This window comes from Zootoca vivipara, chromosome 5 (genome assembly GCF_965207765.1).
Source record: "Zootoca vivipara chromosome 5, rZooViv2.hap1.1, whole genome shotgun sequence".
Classification (NCBI taxonomy): Eukaryota; Metazoa; Chordata; class Lepidosauria; order Squamata; family Lacertidae; genus Zootoca; species Zootoca vivipara.
In genome coordinates this window covers 36,935,130-36,956,105 of record NC_142588.1, presented here as the reverse complement: position 1 = coordinate 36,956,105, position 20,976 = coordinate 36,935,130, and the positions used below count along the sequence as shown (strand labels likewise).

General features: G+C 42.2%; 1 protein-coding gene across 1 annotated transcript in view; it reads right to left on the bottom strand.

Moving 5' to 3' along the window:
* STK32C (serine/threonine kinase 32C) overlaps positions 1–20,976 on the bottom strand; it is a 164,578-nt gene that overhangs the window by 53,575 nt on the left and 90,027 nt on the right. Inside the window, exon 2 of the mRNA XM_035138380.3 lies at positions 10,434–10,489. Within this exon, the coding sequence (XP_034994271.1) occupies positions 10,434–10,489 (56 nt within the window). The remainder of the gene's footprint in view (positions 1–10,433; positions 10,490–20,976) is intronic.

Genomic DNA, 20,976 nt, shown 5'->3' with positions numbered 1-20,976 from the left:
GGTAGTCATCTACCCATCCACTGACAAGATCCAGACCTGCTTAGCTTCTGCAAGCTGATGGCCTCATGAGCCTTCAGATCATACCTTTGGGCCAGGCATCTCTCTCTTTACTTTTGCCTTCTTGAGTAGGGAAAAGCTTGGGAAAGTGTTTTCAGAAAAGAGAAAATGATGTCCCATGCAATGTGAGAGATAGGGGGGAGAGTTTAGGATGATGGCTGGTGATGAGATCAACAAATGGGCACCAACATATCAGGATGTGAGATGTTTAGAAGCCAACTGAGATCACCATTCCATATTTTCACTTGCTGTGGGAGGGGTCACAGCTCAGTAATAGATGATATGCTTTGTATGCATATCATCTCCAGCATCTCCAGGGAGGGCTGAACAAGACTCATGTCTGAACCACTGAAATACCAATGGTCATTGTAGGGATTATTGAACTAGATGGACCAATGGTATATGGCAGCTTCTTTTGCTCCTTCCCATGTGAAAATAGCCTCCTCCAACACCTCATCCATGGGACCAAGGGCTTCTAAAATCCTGCCTTTCTAACTTCTAAAGAAAGAGAGAGTGATTTAGAGAATATGAGAATGCTGCCAATAGAGATTTCCTAGCCTAGCCTATTTTGGATCCACCTGTCTGCACCTATTAAAAAATGAATATGGAACTCGGACTGTAAGCTGAATTCCAGCTAAAAGCTTAAATCAAATATTTACCCTCTATAGCCTGCACTTAGATTGAAACAAACTACACATTGATGAGGAAATTCTTCCTGTTCTACAGACAAAAGAAAAAGCATTGGGAATATTAAGCCTTACGTTCATGTTACAAATCACAATTGCCTACTGCTTGCCTGTACTCTTGCTAATTTGACCCAATCCTGCCCGCAATTATTAAATGCCATTTGATCAGCAGGTTTAGGAACAAAGCCGGGAGAAAAATGGATTTGAGATATTAATACTTGATTGCCTTATAATTTGTTGACGAAGCTACAATCCATTTCAGTATTGATCCCTGCAATCAAGTGTTAAAATCTAATAACACGATATGGTAAATATTATAGCTGTGCAGATAAATTCATGTTGAGAATTCTAGGGATCTCCAAGTGGGCAACAACACAGCAGAAGGGAGTTAAATGTACATAAGTGGAAAGTGGTGCACATAGGGCCAAAAACCCTAGTTTTGCACGCCGGCAATGATGACAATCCAAGTTAACAGATACTGGGGTCACAGTGCTTAGCTCTCTGGTAGCACTGCTCCCTGATGGTGATGGTGATGGTGGTGGTGGTGGTGGTGGTGGTGGTGGTGATGTATAAGCCAGCCCTGGTTTCAGTGTCTCCTGTCCCCTGACTCTCAAGTGTTGAGTGGCAAGGTCTGTAGAAGGCATCTTCAGGTGTTTGGCTGAACTCAGAGTCCTCCATGCAGTTGGGAAAACTGGGCAGGATTCTAGAGAGGATTCTTAGTATGTTTCACTGAATGCATGAAGATTCACCCTTCGGTTTTTCCTGCTCAATGTTTAACCGGGTTAGAGTCAGCAGGCACAGCAGCAGCATGGCTGGTCTTCACGGCCCCTGCAACACCCTGCACATGTTCTTTGAACATGTGGAGGGGGGGGGGAGTCGGAAGATGCCTTATAGTGGTTTATGAAATCATACATAGACAAAACGCATAGAGATAACTTTCTTTCCCCTCTACATCTCTCATACCAATGGAATTACTAATGGATTCAAGATAGTCAGGACTTCTTAACCTGGTGTACATATTTGTGGCCACAACAAATGGTGGCGGTCACTAGCTTAGGTGGGTTTAAAAGGGGCATCACAGAGGATAGCTCTAGCCACAGCTACTAATCTTGACAGTTTTAAATGCACCCTCCTTGTTCAAAGGGCAACACACCGCTGAATACCATTTCCTGGAGAGAAACAACAGGAGAGGACTATTGCCGTCATGTCCTATTTGCAGGCTCCCTAGAGGCACCTGGTTTGTCACTCTGGAAAACAGGATTCTGGACCAGATGGGCTGTTGATCTGAGCCAGCAGGACTCTTCTTGTGTTCTTTGATGTAGATTCCATTTTCAACAGAAGTACTGTATATTTGTCATAGAAAGAAAATATCTTTTCAATGCTGTAGAATTACACTGGCTGGGATCCAGAGATTCCCCCAGCATGAATGGAAGGCACTTCCATTTGTTCAATGGAATCTTTGGATCCAAGCCCACATTTCATATACATTGGAAATAGCTGCCTTAAACTTTTAGTGCAATCTCTGTGCAAGGGCAGAGATCACTCCCATACTTTTTAGGAATGATGCCAGTCTGCTTTTAATTGCCCAAGGTATTAAGGCTCTGGCACGAGCAGCTTTAGATCCAAGTTTTAGTTTCTATTCTGAGTATTTAATTCTGCTGCTGCCACCAATTCCCCCATCCTAGAAATAGAGAAAAGTGGTATATGGCCTTTGTCAGCTCTATTTCTGCCACATATCTGCTTAGGAATACAGTGGGGAGAAGTGAGGGCCCAGGTACACACACACACACAAAAGGCAGCCACTCTTAGGAGGAAAGGAAAGGTCAGGAAGGTCAAGATTTTCACTGTTAAATCTTTATCCTCTCTAACTCATGCAGCTGACAAAGGTCTGGCTCCACAAAGCAATTCAAAAACAGAATATTCCCACACTGCACTTAAGCTATGGATGCTGAAAGAAACTGCAGCACCAGAAACTTAATGAGGGCAAAACTGATTTCTACTCCAGTCAAGAAATGAAACATTTTCTGTCTGGATTTGCCTGAATAGATGGGACTGTATTTTCTGGCCTTGACCTATGCCCAAGGATGAGAGAGAAATCTGATTCAGTTTGCATTTAAAGGCAAACCTACCTAATTCGTACCAGCTGAAACTAGGCTAAAGTGTCAGACAAAAAAATCATATATTAGCGAAACCAACATAAAATACATCATATGAAGAGAAACTACTTTGTAAAAATTTGTATATTAGGTAGAATGTGTATGTTAGGAGAAAATACTGAAGAATTTTCATGAGGTCTTTTTTCCTAAAAGGAATTGCAGATGGGTGTGGAAATATGGAGAATGGAACTTAATACTGGAAAAATGAGAGTGTGGGAGAAACCAAATTTGAGATAGTCATTCATCCCTCCCTGCAAGTAGACCTACTTGGAGGCATCTGAGCTGATAGAGGCATGAAGAATGAGGCAGCGGCAGCAAGTACAGACCCACTTTCTTCCTCATGCAGTTCTATTCACATGAGTACTTAACACTCAACTATGTATGGAATACAGATGGTGTCTATAACTAGCCTATGCCATGATGCCTCCTGTAATTGAAATCCTTAATATATCTGATTCTCAGTGCTGCAAAAAAAATTCACAAAGAATATTGTAAAACATGTGGTCTAAATGTATGGCATTACATACTGGCAATTTCCAATCTGAGGGAAAGAGCTTTGTCATAATGTTAATTATTTTTTATTAGTTTCATTGTATACGTAATGGGAAATAAAGGTTTCATTGTATACGTAATGGGAAATAAAGGTGTGAATGTTCAAAGGTAATTATACATATTGCTTAGTATACCAACTGTTGGTGACCTGGATTCCTGCTAGTACCTGCTTGGGGAAACAGGTATCCATGGAAGGCAGTTAATGAAAACTGCTCCTTGTTACTTGTGTAAGATGCCAGAAGCCTTGAATCAGAGACTTGTCAACACAGCACAAAAACCTTTGCTCCCTGTGCCCCCATGGAAGAAGGAGCTATTGGTCTGCTCTTGGCTACACTGTGTGATATGTCCAGATTTAGTACTACTGTCCTTCAGCAAACTTGAGGAACCAATAGGGGCCCGGCTGAGATATTGATCCTGGTTTGGTTCCTCAGTCTGAGTTGTCCTTGAGAGAAGATAATTACTTGCTCACTCCAGAACCTGACCACCAGCCTGTTTTCAGCCACATCATATGACTCTTACCAGTTTGGTTCTTATCTGCCTGTATTAAAACCAGGTCATTATTGAGCAATAGTTATTATTTATGTAAAAGATTTTAATATGCCTGCATAGCAGCAAACACAGTATATAATCTAAATAACATACAATGACATTATAAAAGAATACAGTTTAAGACATCCAATGACCTTTAAAACCAATAAGGCCAGTACACTCATAAAACAAAAATATGACAAGAAAGTAGCATTATCTCCACAGCCCAATCAAAATAATCTCATAAAAGCAGCAGAGAACAAGTTTGAATGTTAATGTGCATAGTAAACACATGACCACAGCTCAGAGAAGCATCACTTCATTCCCACTTCATTCTGCTGTGTTTGTCTAGACCAGGCATCCCCAAACTGCAGCCCTCCAGATGTTTTGGCCTACAACTCCCATGATCCCTAGCTAACAGGACCAGTGGTCAGGGATGATGGGAATTGTAGTCCAAAACATCTGGAGGGCCAAAGTTTGGGGATGCCTGGTCTAGACCAAACAGTTATAAAGGGAAGGAAGCAATGAAACTGAAGGAAATTGTGCATGTCAACTCCTGATGTTTTTGTGTGGTTGTACTATTACTCCACATGTGATCAGACTAAGGGGGGAAGGAACATTAAAGCTGCAAACTATATACCCACTCATCAGAGATCAAGTCTCATTTAAGTCAAAGGGACTTATATCTGAATAGGCACATTTGGTATTTTGCTGCTAGTTGCCTTGGGCCCTTGATCTGGCCTAGCCTGTGTCTACATATCAAGTTTTCTCTTGCCATAATATTATCAGGCTCAGTGCAACAAAATTTTTATTACAAATGATTTTAAGAAAAGCAACCAGAACAAAGAACGTTGTTGTAGAATTTGAATTTCTGGATTGCAGGATAGGATATTTTAGAATATAAATCCACGATCTGTGGTTTGAGACTGAAATTAAAATCTTGTTTTTATTATGTATCCTACTTCAAGAAACCCAACCTGAGTCCAAAAGCTAATAATCAATCAGCTGATCTATAGATCGAAGCACATTCCACGGGGTCTGTTTCTGTTCGGAAAACAGCTTGTTTCAAGAACATGTTTGCTTGGGTAAAGCCATTTGTGGATTGTGATGTTCCTCAATATATTCTAGGCTTAAAATGGAAGAAGACTGGGCCAAGAGAAGCACTGAAGTGCTAGGCTGTGGGAAGGATTAGCTATGTAATTTATATTCTACTCTTCCAGCAGAAAGCTCAGAGCAGCTTACATGGGCCAGCAAGAAGTTTCTTATTCAGGTCCATGGGTGCTCATAGACCTTTCCTGGATTACTCTACACAGGAGTAGAAGACTGAATGGAAAGTATAGAACTTCTTCACTGGATAAACCGATGGCTCTAGGCCAGGGGTAGAGAACAATGTGGCCCTCCAAATCTTGCTGGGCTAGGTGAAGAAACTGTATCTTTATGAGGAGAAATATATATGTAAGGATGTTTCTATGCTATAAAAACTGTTAAGTTTGTAAATAGTTAACTGTGTAAAGGGGGAGTGGTCTTTTACTTCTCTCTGAAGCCAGGGAGATATTTTGTACAGTTAAACTGATACTGTTGCTAATGAGGTGTCATTGTAACTTATGAGGTTTCAGTTGCGACAGTGGTAGAACTCATCTATTATCTGAATCAGTAGAATCTAAAAGTTCAGGTTCTGATAAGTCCCTTTGTGGGCATTTAGTTCAAATTTACTGGCCCATAGTTATAGGTCAATGATATTTTGGAATTCCAGTGAGACCATAGCAAATGGTGAGAAAGGAGGAGCTCACCAGATGCCAGTGAAGGCTTATATTGGTGCCCCCAAGCTCTGAGCTTTCATGTTAATTTTCTGAGTCCCTCCAATGGGATCTCACACCTTGAAGCAGATATACAAATTGGGCTGGAATCAACTATTTCAACGCATGAGTCCTGCTAGCAGAAGCACGTGCAAAGTCTTCTACTAGTGCCATGGGGCTTTTTGTCCGCCCCCCCTTCTCCCTGCATACCCCCATCACCCCTCCTGCAAATTGACTCAGGGGGGTTGAGGGGAAACCCAGAACAGTGCATGGGGGGGGGCATAGCTGCCAAGTTTTCGCTTTTCTCGCGAGGAAGCCTATTCGGCATAAGGGAAAATCCCTGTAAAAAAGGGATAACTTGGCAGCTATTGGGGGGGGAGGAGAAGGGAAGTTGCTGCAGCTGGCAAGCTGATATGCTGATGGAAAGATCTCCTTAGAACTATGGTGAATTCCACCCATTGAAAAGAAAAGGGACAGCTTGGTGGTGCAGCAGTGAGACATCACACCTCATGGTGATGCAGAGGTGGAATCCTCTACAATCTGATGGGTGGAGTAAGTAAAGCATAGCAGGTGCTCCATGCTCTTGTATTACATCAGTAATGGCTTCATGGTGTGGGTTGGTTTCTTCATATATGGAGATATTGTGTATGTGTGTGTGTGTGTGTATGTGTGTGTGTGTGTATGCACATGCTTACTTTGCAAAGTAAGAGCTTGTTCTAAAGTAGTGCAAAAAGGGGGAAAGCACATGTACATTTTGCTGTCAAGCAAAAAAAACAAAAAAACATCTAATTGGAACTGATACTGAGACATTTTCGAAACTGATTGTACTTGCAGTATTTCTACAGTGTAGGCCTCGGTGACCTTTATATAAGTAGATTATAGCTTCGTCATTCTCATCTGCAAGCTCTGTGAATTATTAAAGCCATGCAATCATAAGGTTAAACTACTTCTGAACAGCAAACTACATTAGACGTGAGCCTTTTCTTAGGAAGGTCATGCAGAAGCCATCTTCCTCGGAGAGGATGCAGACAAGGAAATTGGTAGAATTTGAGGCTGATTCACCCATCAGTTGATTCAGTTCATCGGCTGCCACTTAAGAGGTGCAGTCCTATCAACACTTAACTGGTTGTAAACCCGATTGACCTCAGTGAAGGGTTGCTTCTGAGTAGACATAGGACTGCACTGTAGGTGACTCAGACAGCTGCAGGTGTCAACCGCAGAGTGAAGAGATAGTAAAAAAAAAAAGTTCTCTGTGGTGTTTGCTGGGTAGCAGCCACTTCACACTTGCATGTCATCAGTTTATGCTGCAGCTATCAAATGACAAACATGGATGTGTGACTCTGTCCTTGCTCCCAGTAAGTGTGATTGGCACTGCTGCATATATACTCCCAGCATCAATTAAAAACACAGGCAGTTCTTTTACTTGAACAGCAAATGTTAGTGCTAAAAAAATGTTAATGAAAAGAAAATGAGAGTTCCTCTCCAGTGCATGATTGCTTAAATACAAGGAAGGAATGCCTGTATCAGTTTCAGTTTCTCATTTTTTTCCTATCTTGTGTGTAGATCACAATGTTTCTACATCAGGTTGTGATATACATATTTGGAAAAAGCCCATTCAGCTAAAACATAATTAGGTTACAGACGCAAGACCTAACAGAGGCAACGTGGGTACCACTTTGCCCTTCCATGTATGTGAATACCAAGCAGAGGCACACCTGGTTGTTGGCAACACTGACCCCCCCCCCCGAGTGCAAAAGTCACCTATCAGACGATGGAGTGTATGGCATATGTGTGTGACATGCCACTGCTGTTGCGGGGAGATTGAACTTGGAAGTAGCTTCTTGTCTGTCTTGCACTGTGGCACAAAGGAATGCAAATAGTTTCACCCTTCCTCCTCACTTTGCCCTCACTCAGGACGCTTCAAGTACTTGGGTCAAGTAAAATGCACTGATTTCTAATGTGGTTATTATGGGAAAGTTTTTTTGGGAGGGTTTTTTTTTTTTTTTGCTGATACTGCTCTTTGCCAGGGCCCAAGGGACCCTAGTTACATCTCTGATACCAGGACTACATCGACAGGGCCAGAATGCAGGCTTTTCTCACCCTACCATAACCAGGCCAGCAATGTCTTTCCAATATAACCTCCTCTCCAAGCCCCCCACTTCCAAACCACAACAGCTTAGTTTTTTTTTGTTTATTTTTTACTGTAGGGAAGAATTTTCCCTTCCTCTGCAGCTACCGTATGTATGAAAAGGGGTTTCACAGACTGGTGTATGCACATTTATTACATGGTTAGCCAACATGGCTTTGCATTACAACTCTGACCATATCTAATCATTGACTATGCAGGCTGGGAGTGATGGGGGTTTTGGTCCAACAATATATGGAAGGAACCATGTTGGTGACCCCCCAATCAATAACAGTTTGACGATGACAATTCTGAAAGAAGGGGGTAAGCCCCCCTCCACTCTTGCAAAACATGTCCCTGTGCTAAGTGACACATGCCACTTCAGTAGAGTGGAAAGCAGAGTTGAGTATTCCTTCCCTTTCTCAGTTCAAACCCACCACACTGAGTACTCCTTCTGAATTTCTCTGGGCCCAGGATGGCGTGTCCTGGTGCCAGCCATGTACTTTTGAACTGAACTACACATAATGAAGACAGCTTGAGATAGCATTGTCCCTACATCAGTACACTGTGTCCACGAGGTATAAGATTCAGACTAACAGTAATGTGCACTCAGAAGTCAGTCCTAGTGAATTCTATGAGGCTTACTCCCAGGTAAGGCTGCAATCACCAAAACCTCAATGCCAGGCTGGGACAGAAAGTTGCATTGAGTGACAGCATCCCTCTACTCAATTCTGCTGACTCAACCAGCCTTCCATTCTGTTGGCCCAGACCTCCTTCTCCCACCCACCGAATATGGTGGTTTCATTGCCAGAACAGTCTAACAGAAGGCTCTGAAACAGGGCACTTTGAGGATAGGACTGAGACATCTTATCAAAGGAGCAAGACAAGAATGTGGGGGGGGGGAATCTGTGTGGATAAACTTGATATTAAGATTTCCAGAATATTTGCCACCCAGTAATAAATTTCCAGCACAGGTGTATCTTGTGGTTGTTATTTTTTAAAAAAGTGAGTCTCCAAATGATGGCTCTCATCTGACTTTGTCGTACTAAATAGATATCCTCCAGGATTGTGGTGATATACATATGCAAAGCAGAATGATGCACAGGGTTTAAGTAGATGACTGCTTTAAAAACCTGAAAGATACCTTCAAAGCACACACTTCAGTCCAGAATATTTCACACCTCCAGTCACAGGTAATAATCTGTTACATTGCATTTTCTGGGTTTGAACAACTCTGCTTACAGTGGAAAGTCTAGCTGTTAAAACATTTATGCCAGGATGGTTTTTCTTTCTAGATTTTGAAAAGGACATGTACTTTCAACCTCTGTCAGGTCATTATTTCTCTCTGTGTGTATTCCTGTTAAATCAATGCACACCTTCAATGTATGCCTTTTTTAATACCTGCTCAATGGATAAGGCACTGTTTTTTTTTTATTATTATTTCAGTAGCATACTATTATAGGAATATTCAGGAAAAGTAAGAGTTTTGCACATTCTGACACCTGCCTGAACCCACAGACTGCATTTCATTAGCTCCTTTTATTGGGCAATGAATTAAAAGGTTACACAGATCGTAATGGAAATAACAACTCATACACATGAGCCATAACCCATTCTATGAGTCACTGAATAAATTGCACATTGCAAGTCAGCTGATTCCAAGACACTTAGCACTTTTACCTTGAGCTCCCTGATTATTTTTGGATTAGTAGAAGAATAATGTCTTTTGGTTTCAAAGACATTCATCAGGGCCTAAGAAGAGAGATGAGCTTGTCAAAATTAAAATTAAAACAATCAGATGTGGGCCAAGTCGCTTTTCTGAATAAAGCTTTTTAAAAAGAGATTTGAAATATGACCCAAATCTTGATTCAAAGGTTCGGAAGTAGCAGGCAGATGATAATACAGCCAAGCCCGTGAAAACAGCCCTTAAGTTTAACAAGGATTCTTTCAACAGCTGCTCTTTTCAGCTGCTATATGCACTTCTAGAACTCAATGGGACTTTGGAATGGACATGTATCGGATTGCACTGTGTGTGTTGTGACATTTTACCTTGTGATTTTATTGCTGTACGGTGCAATATATATTGTGGTTTTTATGTAAGCCACACCAGCTGTGTTTACACACAACACTAAGCCAAACCTTGACTTAGCATGAATGTGCAAATATGTTTGTTCCTGGGGTGGAAATCACAGACACTTTGCTCCTTCCTGGACCTTTCAGTTCAGTTGGGCAGCGAAGCCAAGGCTTGCCTTGCTATGATGGACAAACCAAGCCATGGAGCTACATCATTCTTTCCCCTCCTCCTCCATGCCCCCCAATTTTTCCTGGAGGTTCCTCCCATCCTGCAGAACAGATTTGCAGACAGTGAGGGGCATGGATGGGAGAGGAAGGGGAAGAAGCATCACCTTGCTCTAGTCTAGGGGTAATCCTTCCACAAGTGCAAACAGTTAATTGAAAACTTCCCTTTATCTTTACTACAATGCACTTAATAGCTCCCCCCTCCCCACACTCAAATTACAAACTATTCTCTTACCTTGCCAAAGCTTCCTTTCCCAATTGCTCGAAGTATCTGGAAGTGATCAAAATTCACTGCAAAAAAAAGACAAAGAAGTTTTGACATTTTTCACTCGTTTCCCACCATCGTATTTCATAGAGGCATGCCATTTATAATCATATCAAGCAGTGAGGTGTAGAGTGATGGGCTTGGACTGTGGAGACCTGGATTCAAACCTCCGATTCAACCCTGACTTTCCTAGAGTGAGATATAAATGTGAAAAACGAAATATACGAACCCCAAGGATCCACAAATGCAGCCATAAGCTGTAGTGCTCAAAATGTTGCACAATAAACACCAAAGAGTTGTGAGTTGCTTTTTGCTAAACCACAGTAGTGGAGGATTTTCTAAACTTTTAAAGGTTAAAATATTCATTAAAAACAAAATCCATACACTGGTCTCCTTTGCCAACAACCAACCCTGAGCTTCTCAGAACTCCACTGGCAGCATTCTAGACAGTCTTAGACTATCACACTCGCTTTACACCCACCACAACATTTGATCTATACAATTCTTACTTCAATAAAAAAGTGGAATATTTTATCAATAATCAACCAATAATCATCTACATTAAAAAAAAAAACAACCCCCACTCATTTCCTCCAATTTTCTCATCTGAGGTGATACAGGTAACCTCTTCTCATCTCTCACCTAGGGACATTAAGCCTCTCTCCACCAATGAGTTTTCACCCTGTGGGGATTCAGGCATAGCCAACAGCACACATGGAGCATCTCAGTCAAATCAGACAAAAATAAATAAAAGTGATCACCCTTAAAAAAAATAATGTGCCCCCCCAAAAAATAAAAGTGTGGGTCAGGTGCTCAAAAGAACTGAAGAGGAAACAAGTGATTCCACTACCGACCACCCAATTTCCAAAAAATCTTAAATGTGTATAATCTAGAAACTACCTGTATATACAGTACTCTAAGCTTCTTGGAGGAAAGATGGAATAATAATAATAATAATTATAATTATTATTATTATAGATATACTATTCAGCCTTTAAAAGGCTGTAGCTTTTGTTTATGAGTGATGCAACAGAGTCATAGTGAATCTGCAGCAGCTCACATACTTGTTACTTCTGTTAGGAGGAAACTAACATTTAAAGAAGAGGCCACTGGCATCTGCTCAGTTGATTTATGACTCCATTTGAGTTTTAGCTCCTAGCTAATTCCAGAACCATAATGGGATATAATGGCAGCTAGGAAGTGTGTTTATCCATCACTTTAATTATATTTAATGTTGCCTGGATCTGCAGACAAAGCAGCTAGAAAATTATTACTATAACCATAATGACCATGATCTTTAAAAAGTACTCATAGTGTAAGATGCTATGTAACATTTACCTAGCAAAATAAAAATCTATGGCTCCCAAACATACTGTATTTTTCGCTCCATAAGACACACTTTTTTCCTCCTAAAAAGTAAGAGGAACTGTGTGTGCATCTTATGGAGCAAAAAAAAAAAATGGAGCTTTCCCCCTTTGCAAAAAAGCTGCACAACTGAGCTGATCCACCCAAAAGCGGGGCTTTCCCCATTTGCAAAAGAAGCTGCACAACTTTGAGCTGATGCTAAAAAAAGGAGCTTTCCCCCTTTGCAAAAAAGCTGCACAAGGGTGAGCTGATCCCCCCAAAATGGGGCTTTTCCCATTTGCAAAAGAAGCTGTAAGAAGCTGCACAACTTTGAGCTGATCCCCCAAAAACAGGGCTTTCCCCCTTTCCTCCTCTAAAAATTAGGTGTGTCTTTTGGTCAGGTGCGTCTTATGGTGCGAAAAATACGGTAAGCATTTTTTCCTTTTCCAAATCCTGATTTAAGTCTCATGCAAAGTCAAAAACAGAATCCCACTTCAGTTACGCCTTGATCGGCTTAATTTGGTTGTGCTTTCTGCACATGTTTTGCGTGGCAATGTCCCGACCTTCCCCGTGGTATAATAAAGACACGTGACACAATAATTAAGGTTAATGGGCATAAAAAGGCCACAACTTTATTGGTTTCAGATGATGAGTGGTATTGGCTTAGGCATTGGACCTAACCAGCTATATCTGACTCCAGCCCGTTTTGCTGGAAGTCCGGGAAGGAATTATCACCCAAGGAGGAGTCCTGCTTATGCACATCAGCTAGGAAGTCTCCCTGTGGCCACTGGTAAGGGGCGTGCCTTAGGCACTAAGCTCCTTAGGCTTCGGACAGAGCCAGATATGGAATTATTATTATTATTATTATTATTATTATTATTATTATTATTATTATTATGTACCCCGCCCATCTGGCTGGGTTTCCCCAGCCAGCCACTCTGGGCTGCTTCCAATTTTTTTAAAAAAAATACATTAAAATGTCACACATTAAAAACTTCCCTGAACAGGGCTGCCTTCAGATGTCTTCTAAATGTCAGGTAGTTATTTATCTCTTTGACAGGGGTCCCCAATGCGGCCCAATCGACTTCTCAATCCAGCCTGCGGACGGTCTGGGAATCAGCATGTTTTTACATGAGTAGAATGTGTCCTTTTATTTAAAATGCATCTCTGGGTTATTTGTGGGGCATAGGAATTCATTCATTATTTTTTTCAAAATATAGTCTGGCCCCCAATAAGGTCTGAGGGACAGTGGACCGACCCCCTGCTGAAAAAGTTTGCTGACCCCTGCTCTTTGACATCTGATGGGAGGGTATTCCACAGAGTGGGTGCCACTACCAAGAAGGCCCTCTGCCTGGTTCCCTGTAGCTTTGCTTCTCACAATGAGGGAACCGCCAGAAGGCCCTCGGTACTGGACCTCAGTGTCCAGGCAGAATGATGGGGGTGGAGACGCTCCTTCAGGTATACTGGGCCGAGGCCGTTTAGGGCTTTAAAGGTCAGCACCAACACTTTGAATTGTGCTCGGAAACTTACTGGGAGCCAATATAGGTCTTTCAAGACCAGTGTTATATGGTCTCAGCGGCCGCTCCCAGTCACCAGTCTAGCTGCCGCATTCTGGATTAGTTGTAGTTTCCGGGTCACCTTCAAAGGTAGCCCCACGTAGAGCGCATTGCAGTAGTCCAAGCGGGAGATAACTAGAGCATGCACCACTCTGGCGAGACAGTCCGCGGGCAGGTAGGGTTTCAGCCTGTGTACCAGATGGAGCTGGTAGACAGCTGCGCCTCCATGGACAGCTGTGAGTCAAAAATGACTCCCAAGCTGAGGAAGGGTATTTCAAAGGAATACAGGGGGCGTGGCCCTGTCCGAAGCCTATCAGATTGAATCATAAACAGAAATTCCTGTAATGAGCAGCTATTTGGAATTGACCATGGTGCTATATGAATGCAGCCCTTAAGGTACCTATTCCTGACCACCAAGTTCAAAGCCAGATGGCCATGCAATGCTTAATCCAGTGAATGTTGACAGGGAAGGGCCAGCTTGCCCAATTTACTGTGTTTTTTGTTTTGTTTTTTAAATACAACAATATAGTGAGTGTATCCAATTTTGCTGAGCATTAGGTAAAAAGAGGAATCCCTCAATTATCTGCTTTCCACTATGGGCTTCCATTGTCAAATGCGGAGTCTCTTGACCAGCACCTCGTCTCTTGTATGAGAGGCTGAACATGAATTGTCAGAGTAATCAAGAGAAATAACGGACAGTATTGTTTTCACAAGAAACAGCCCATAGTAATTTGCAGTTCAAGTTTCATAACCAGGTTTATGTAGTTATGTAACTTTGCTGCATTCCGCTTCCTTTGTAATTTGCAGAGCGTTTTCCAGCACTCGTGACCCCTCCAGTTTCTCTACTGAAACCTCGAGCCAAAAGCTTTGTGGGATATAATGGATTGCCGATGTCAAAACTGTGTCACACTGAAGACGTGTTAGTGGGTGAGAATGGTCCTCTCTGAATAGGCAACAGCTGTCATCTCTTCACTTGTGACGGCTGCATGTCATGAAACTCTCCTCTACCCATTTATATTGGTGATTACAAATCATTCCCAATGATAAGCTATTTGAGTCATTAGTGAAAGGCAGTTTTCTCTCTGAAAAAGAAAGTAAAACTATGTATTGTTCCCAGCAACTTTAGAATCTTCTATTTTTGGAATAATCACATCTTTTGTGGAGACGTGTTGTCATTTTTAGAAACGCTGCGCATCCAGCTTGAAAACCACGGTGAATATAAAGCGATGTAAGGGGGGGTGGCACGGGGGGGGGCTTCAGGTTGTTGGTTTCCTGTAATCTTGGTTCTCCAACTCCATTAAGGAGAGGGAGAAGCCTGCAATCAATAATTTGGCTAGTTATTTTGAATTCAAATATGGAATTAAGTGTTCCCCATCTCTCCATCGTGCCTATTCTCCTTTGCTAGCCTTTCGTCAGAACAACTCGGTCAGTCTGAGCCAGGATTCACCTAACCACATAAAAACTCACAATACATTATCTAAGTAGGTTGAGCATTTGAAGGACTGCCTAAATTGGTATGAAACTCTGGCCTGCTGCTAAATTTGATCAAATCAGTGGGAACTAGGAATAGGACTTTTAAAATAGCACGCTTTTGCTTTCTACCCTGTGTGGAACAACATTTCACCCACAACAGATCATCCTTTTCCCCACAGCTCCTCTTAAAAACGCTAAGACCCCATGAGCAATCTCCAAATGCTGGTTTTTATGTTAGCTCGCCATTTGGATTAGTACTATTGTCCTCAACCCCAAATCCCTCTTCTTCCTTGATGTACACACAAGCCTTGATGTACATAGCTTTCCTTATTTACTTCAAGCGAATGAATAGTTCTGTGTGTGTGTCCTTTTGCACACCCACCTCGTGCTTTCCATTCAAGTGAGCAGAAGAGAAGGGCATGTCACATATACCTCATCACAGAGTCTGGCTCATACCTGCCAAGTCTCCCGCTGAAAAATACAGGATCAGCAGCGGCACGGCACCGGAAGATGCGTAGAAGCAACTTCTGGAGCCGCTTATCCCATGTGTGGGGACTGGAAATAGGACAGAGCAGCCACCACCAAGATGGCTGCCGAGCATGCGTAGAAGCGACTTCCGGTGCCACTCTGCCCGATTTCTGGTGCCCACACATGGGAAGAGCGGCACCCAAAATGGAGGCTCCCTGGCAGGTAGGAAATCCGGGGGATTTCTGGGATCTTTCTCCTTTTGGGAGAAGAGCGGGAAACGGATAAAAATCCAGGGGTTTCCTGTGAAAAACGGGATACTTGGCAGCTAAGGTCTAGCTATGGTTTTCCCAGGAGTGATGTATGGAAGTGAGAGCTGGGCCATAAAGAAGGCTGGTTGCCGAAGAATTGATGCTTTTGAATTATGGTGCTGAAGGAGACTCTTGAGAGTCCCATGGACTGCAAGAAGATTAAACCTATCCATTCTTGAGGAAATCAGCCCTGAGTGCTCACTGGAAGGGCAGATCCTGAAGCTGAGGCTCCAATACTTTGGCCACCTCATGAGAAGAGAAGACTCCCTGGAAAAGACCCTGATGTTCGGAAAGATTGAGGGCACAAGGAGAAGGGGATGACAGAGGACGAGATGGTTGGGCAGTGTGCTCGAAGCCACCAACATGAGTCTGACCAAACTGCAGGAGGCAATAGAAGACAGGAGTGCCTGGCGTGCTCTGGTCCATGGGGTCGCGAAGAGTCAGACACAACTAAACAACAAAGCCAAGGCTGACTAGAGTTTGAGTCCAACAACTTCTGGACAGTATCATGTTGACTACCCCTGAATGATAGCTGATGTGATGTGGAGGAAACACAACATATTGCGGTTCCATGGCTGGTCTGCATTTTCACAGTTCCTTATTCAGAAGCCACAGCTGAAATGATAAAAAAAATGGGTGATATGCAACTCAATCTTACTCAGAGTAGACTCATTGAAATTAACTGCTTCATGTCCATTGCCTTCAGTGAGTCTACTCTGAATAAGTCTTAGAGAAATACCACCAAGGTTGTAGATGAAGAACAGTTCTGGCAGCATGAACATAAAGTACCGGTAGCTGCTTTGTTTCACTCTAAAGGTGCAGAAATATTCGCAGAAAACTAATTGGCTTCTGTATACGTGCAAATTATGAAACACGTAGGATTTCATTAATAAAGTGCATTAATTAAAACTGTACAATGCTTTTGTTTTGTAACTGAAACAGTGTGAGTTCTTTCCCCCCAAACATGTACAGCAGGCTCTGTTTTAGCAACTCTGTTAAATTAATAGCCTTTTCAAATAAGCACTGTTTTTATTACTGCCTTCCTGCTAGGGACTAAACTGTGAATAAGCCGCACTTAGGGATATAAAACTTTAATACATAACCACATTAACCACGGATGATGATTCTGGCCGGCTTTACCTTTCCTTAAACCCGTGCTGAATTTAAACACTTCTGCTGCTTATTGCCATGATCATTGCTGATCATTGCGCTCTGGCTTACGTCACGGTGTTGCGTTGTGCCAGAAGCAGTTTAGTCATGCTGGCCACATGACCCGGAAAGCTGTCTGTGGACAAACGCCAGCTCCCTTGGCCTGAAAGCGAGATGAGCGCCACAACCCCATTGTCACCTTTGACTGGACCATCCAGGGGTCTTTTATCCAACCCCCCTTTTTAATTCCTCAATAACCAAGAACAATCTTTAAAAAGGCATCACTACACTTTCCATTCACTTCATTGCTAAGAATAGGGCTGTAAGACTGGCAAGCTGATAAAGTATAAATCCTAAGGCTTGCTCTACCAGCACCAAGCATTGCATGAATTGCATCAAACTCCCAAACCATTACACTGAATAAAAGTAAGATAAAACTGCTGCAGTATCACAATGTGTCAAATGTGCCATTATGTTGGAATTGCTGTGACTTTGTGATGCCTTTGCAGGCAGTTATGCCAGCATAAATGATTAGAGCAACACACACTACACAAGAGCTGATGATTATTTTAATACAATTGGTATTGGTGCCGAGACAGTAGCTTTCTTAAACACTACCAAAGAAAAAAGTGAAAGTAGCTTCAATCCAGCTCAGTCCTCTGCGTGCATGGAAGGGATCTGCACATATGGAAAGCTATTGGGTACATCCTGCACCAGAACCTGACAAGCTCATTTTTATAAAGAACTAGCTCTAAAAAAGAACTTGCACTTCTGCAGGTGCCACATAATGCTAACACATTCTGCAGTAGTAAGAGATCAGTCTTTTAGGGTGGCAACACCTACACTGTGGAACTCCCTGCCTATTGAAATCAGATAGGCCTCTTCATTGTACTCTTTCTGGTTAAAACGTTTTTGTTTAAGCAAGCAAATCTGGACCTGCAGGAGTTACAAGTGTTTAAATCTGTCTTTAGCTTATTGCAGATTATATAACTAGTTAGTAAATGTGTGTGAGGGTTTTAAAGGGAAAAATATATGCCTGTTTTGTCTTTTATTGATCATTTTAAGGGTTTATTTTACTTTGTAAAGCACTCTGGGGTTTAATGATAACCAAGCAGCATACACATTTTGCTGAATTGATTAAATAACAAGCATGTGCCTTAACTTGTTGAAATCAAAAACTGAAATCCATGCATCTAATTCTGTGTTAAAATTGTGGCTAGCGTGTGCAGCTCATATTTTCTTAAACAAAAACATTGTTTATGAAGTTGTTGCTATGATGCAATTGGCAAGAGGACTGGGGAGAAAGTTGGGGGAAGGGGAGCAGGCACAGCTAACCAGATGGGGGCCCTGTCTTCAAAGGGCGAGAAGGCATGCACACTGATCCACTCAATTGGAGTAACAGCAAGAGCTTTTATAGAATGTCAAACTGCCTGTACAAGTGGGTGGTTTGGCATCTAAGATGCACCTCAGCTCCTGATTAGCTGCCAAGTCTAATTCTGGTTGGGCCACAGTTGCAGCTGAAGAATTTCCATGTAAGAACACAACGCCTTCATCCAGCTCACTGTTTTGAGACTAAGGTCCCAGCATGTAACATTTGTATTTGCTTTCTGTGTAATTATTATTATTATCATTAATAACCATCCCTTTCCCCAGCTATATATTTAACTGTGTTTCTAATAAAGTAAAATACATATATTCAACGGTGTGCAAGTAAAGTAAATAGCACCATGGATAGGAACTATAGAAATATACCCAGCTAATACTTAATCCATCACAACTTCCTCTAAATGGTATGTCAATCTATGGGGAGTTCAAAACATGTGTCTAAACTAATTCCAAGTTTTGCATTGCAAAATAATAGCCTTAGAACACTAAAGTACCCACACCTGACTTTGTAACACAGAAAATGTCAACAAGGTAAAAAGAAATGGAAACAAATTATTTTTGTCTAGGGTAAAGATGGCCTCCGCAGAGCTGCTATGTAAAGAAGAAAGTTGAATTCTCAAGCAATACAGCTGTATGGTCTATGTTCCCAAAACAAAGCCCTGATTTAAAACATTTCTTATATGAACAAATTGTAATTTAACACATGGCCACAACATTTGCCAAATTGTTACATGCATTGGTAACAAAGACTAGGCAACTATTAGGTTACCACAGGCACAGTGTAATTTGGACTTGGATAATTATTGGCTGAATTGACCCTTGAGATAAAGTTTTAGGACCGCTGCCTTCTGTTGACATCTCCTACAAACTTGGACAGACACCACTCTGTTAATGGCATACAGCAAGGATAATTTCATGCTTCTTTATAATCCAAATGGCACCCTCTGATGTGGCCAGGTGATAAGCAATCAAATAATTGGTCTCATCCATGGAGTTTCTGGATCAAAGAATACTGGAATTGAGTAAGAAAAAGCCACATTTCCCACCAGGCTCTTTTCTGGGAGGGTTACACATAGCACAGGCCAATCTACCTGTCTGTGCCTGATTTTACCATGTTATTTCTTTTTTGTGGTGAGCTGGTGTGCACTAGCGTGGGTGTGTTTACCAAGAAGCTTGGGTCAAATAAAACTCTGCACACGCCCTGAGACTTTGTGTATTTTGTGGCTTTGAGCAATGAGCATGGTGCTTCACCACACAAAAGCAACATGGGAATAAAATTAAATGACTTTGTTAAGACTTTGCCACATCACAAAATAATGTAAGCATTAGCTGTGAGGAGCCTTTCGAAAGAGATGGAGGCAGTGAAAGAAACATTAAGCGGAAGCGGTAACTGTGCCATATCCTTGTTCTATTAAAAAATACCTACTGCATACTGAAGCACTCTATATTAGAGTCTCTGGAGTTGCAATTTTGATTCTTATCCACATGTACTGAGCATTAAAAGAATCTAAAACATTTAGATATATGAAGTTTGCCTGCATTAAAATCTTATGTACTTTCATCCCCGGCTTTTAGTAATCTTGGCAGGGGTTCGAGCAGACAGCAGGTGAGCATTAAGATGCTAGCTTCTTGTACACCCTACAGCAGGGGTGTCAAACTCAAATTCATCGGGGGCCGCATCAGCAGTTTGGTCACCCTCAAAGGGCCGGTTGTATCTGTAGGACTATGTGTCCACTCTTTATTATCATAAATTATTGTCACTGCATTCAATTATTACTGTTTTTTTGTAATAATGTAAGTAATGACTAGCTCTGAAAGCAGAAACATAGTCAGAATAATGGCAAGTAGATATTCAAATGTACAATTATTGTACAATTTATTGGAAAATGATTTTTGGTAACTGCACTGGGTGGTGGAGGCTCGCTAGGGTTTCATGCAGGAGATTTGCAGAGCTACTGGTACCTGGAGATGCTGGGGTCCTTCTGCATGCAGGACAAATGTTCTGCCAGTGAGCCACCACCCTTCACCAAAGGAACTGGCTGAGGTTGACTCACTGGAGCTGCTCTCCTGGTTCCAGGGTTTAAGGGCCAGAAGTATAAAGCAGCATCCTATGTTTCTGAGGAGAGGGAGGGGGAGGGGAGGGAGGGAGGAAGGAAGGAAGGAAGAAAAGAGGGAGTGGGAGGGAGAGAGGAAGGAAGGAAAGAGGGGAGAGAAAGAAGAGTAGGAAATAAGGAAGGGAATAAAGAAGGAAAGAAAAAGAAAGAGGGAGAAAAGATGGAAAGGGAGAAAGAAGGAAGTAGAGAGGGAAAGAAAGAATAAGAATGAGGGAGAGGAAGAAAGATGGGAAGGACAGAAGGAAGGAAGGAAGGAAGGAAGGAAGGAAGGAAGGAAGAAAGAAAGAAAAGAGGGAGCAGGAGGGAGAGAGGAAGGAAAGAGGGGAGAGAAGGAAAGAAAAAGAAAGAGGGAGAGAAGACGGAAAGGGGGAAAGAAGGAAGGAAGTAGAGAGGGAAAGAAAGAGTAAGAATGAGGGAGAGGAAGAAAGATGGGAAGGCAGGAAGGCAGGAAGGCAGGAAGGCAGGAAGGCAGGCAGGCAGGCAGGCAGGCAGGCAGGCAGGCAGGAAGGAAGGAAGGAAGGAAGGAAGGAAAGAAAGAGGGAGTGGGAGGGAGAGGGGAAGGAAGGAAAGAGGGGAGAGAAAGAAGAGTAGGAAAGAAGGAAGGGAATAAAGAAGGAAAGAAAAAGAAAGAGGGAGAGAAGACGGAAAGGGAGAAAGAAGGAAGGAAGTAGAGAGGGAAAGAAAGAATAAGAATGAGGGAGAGGAAGAAAGATGG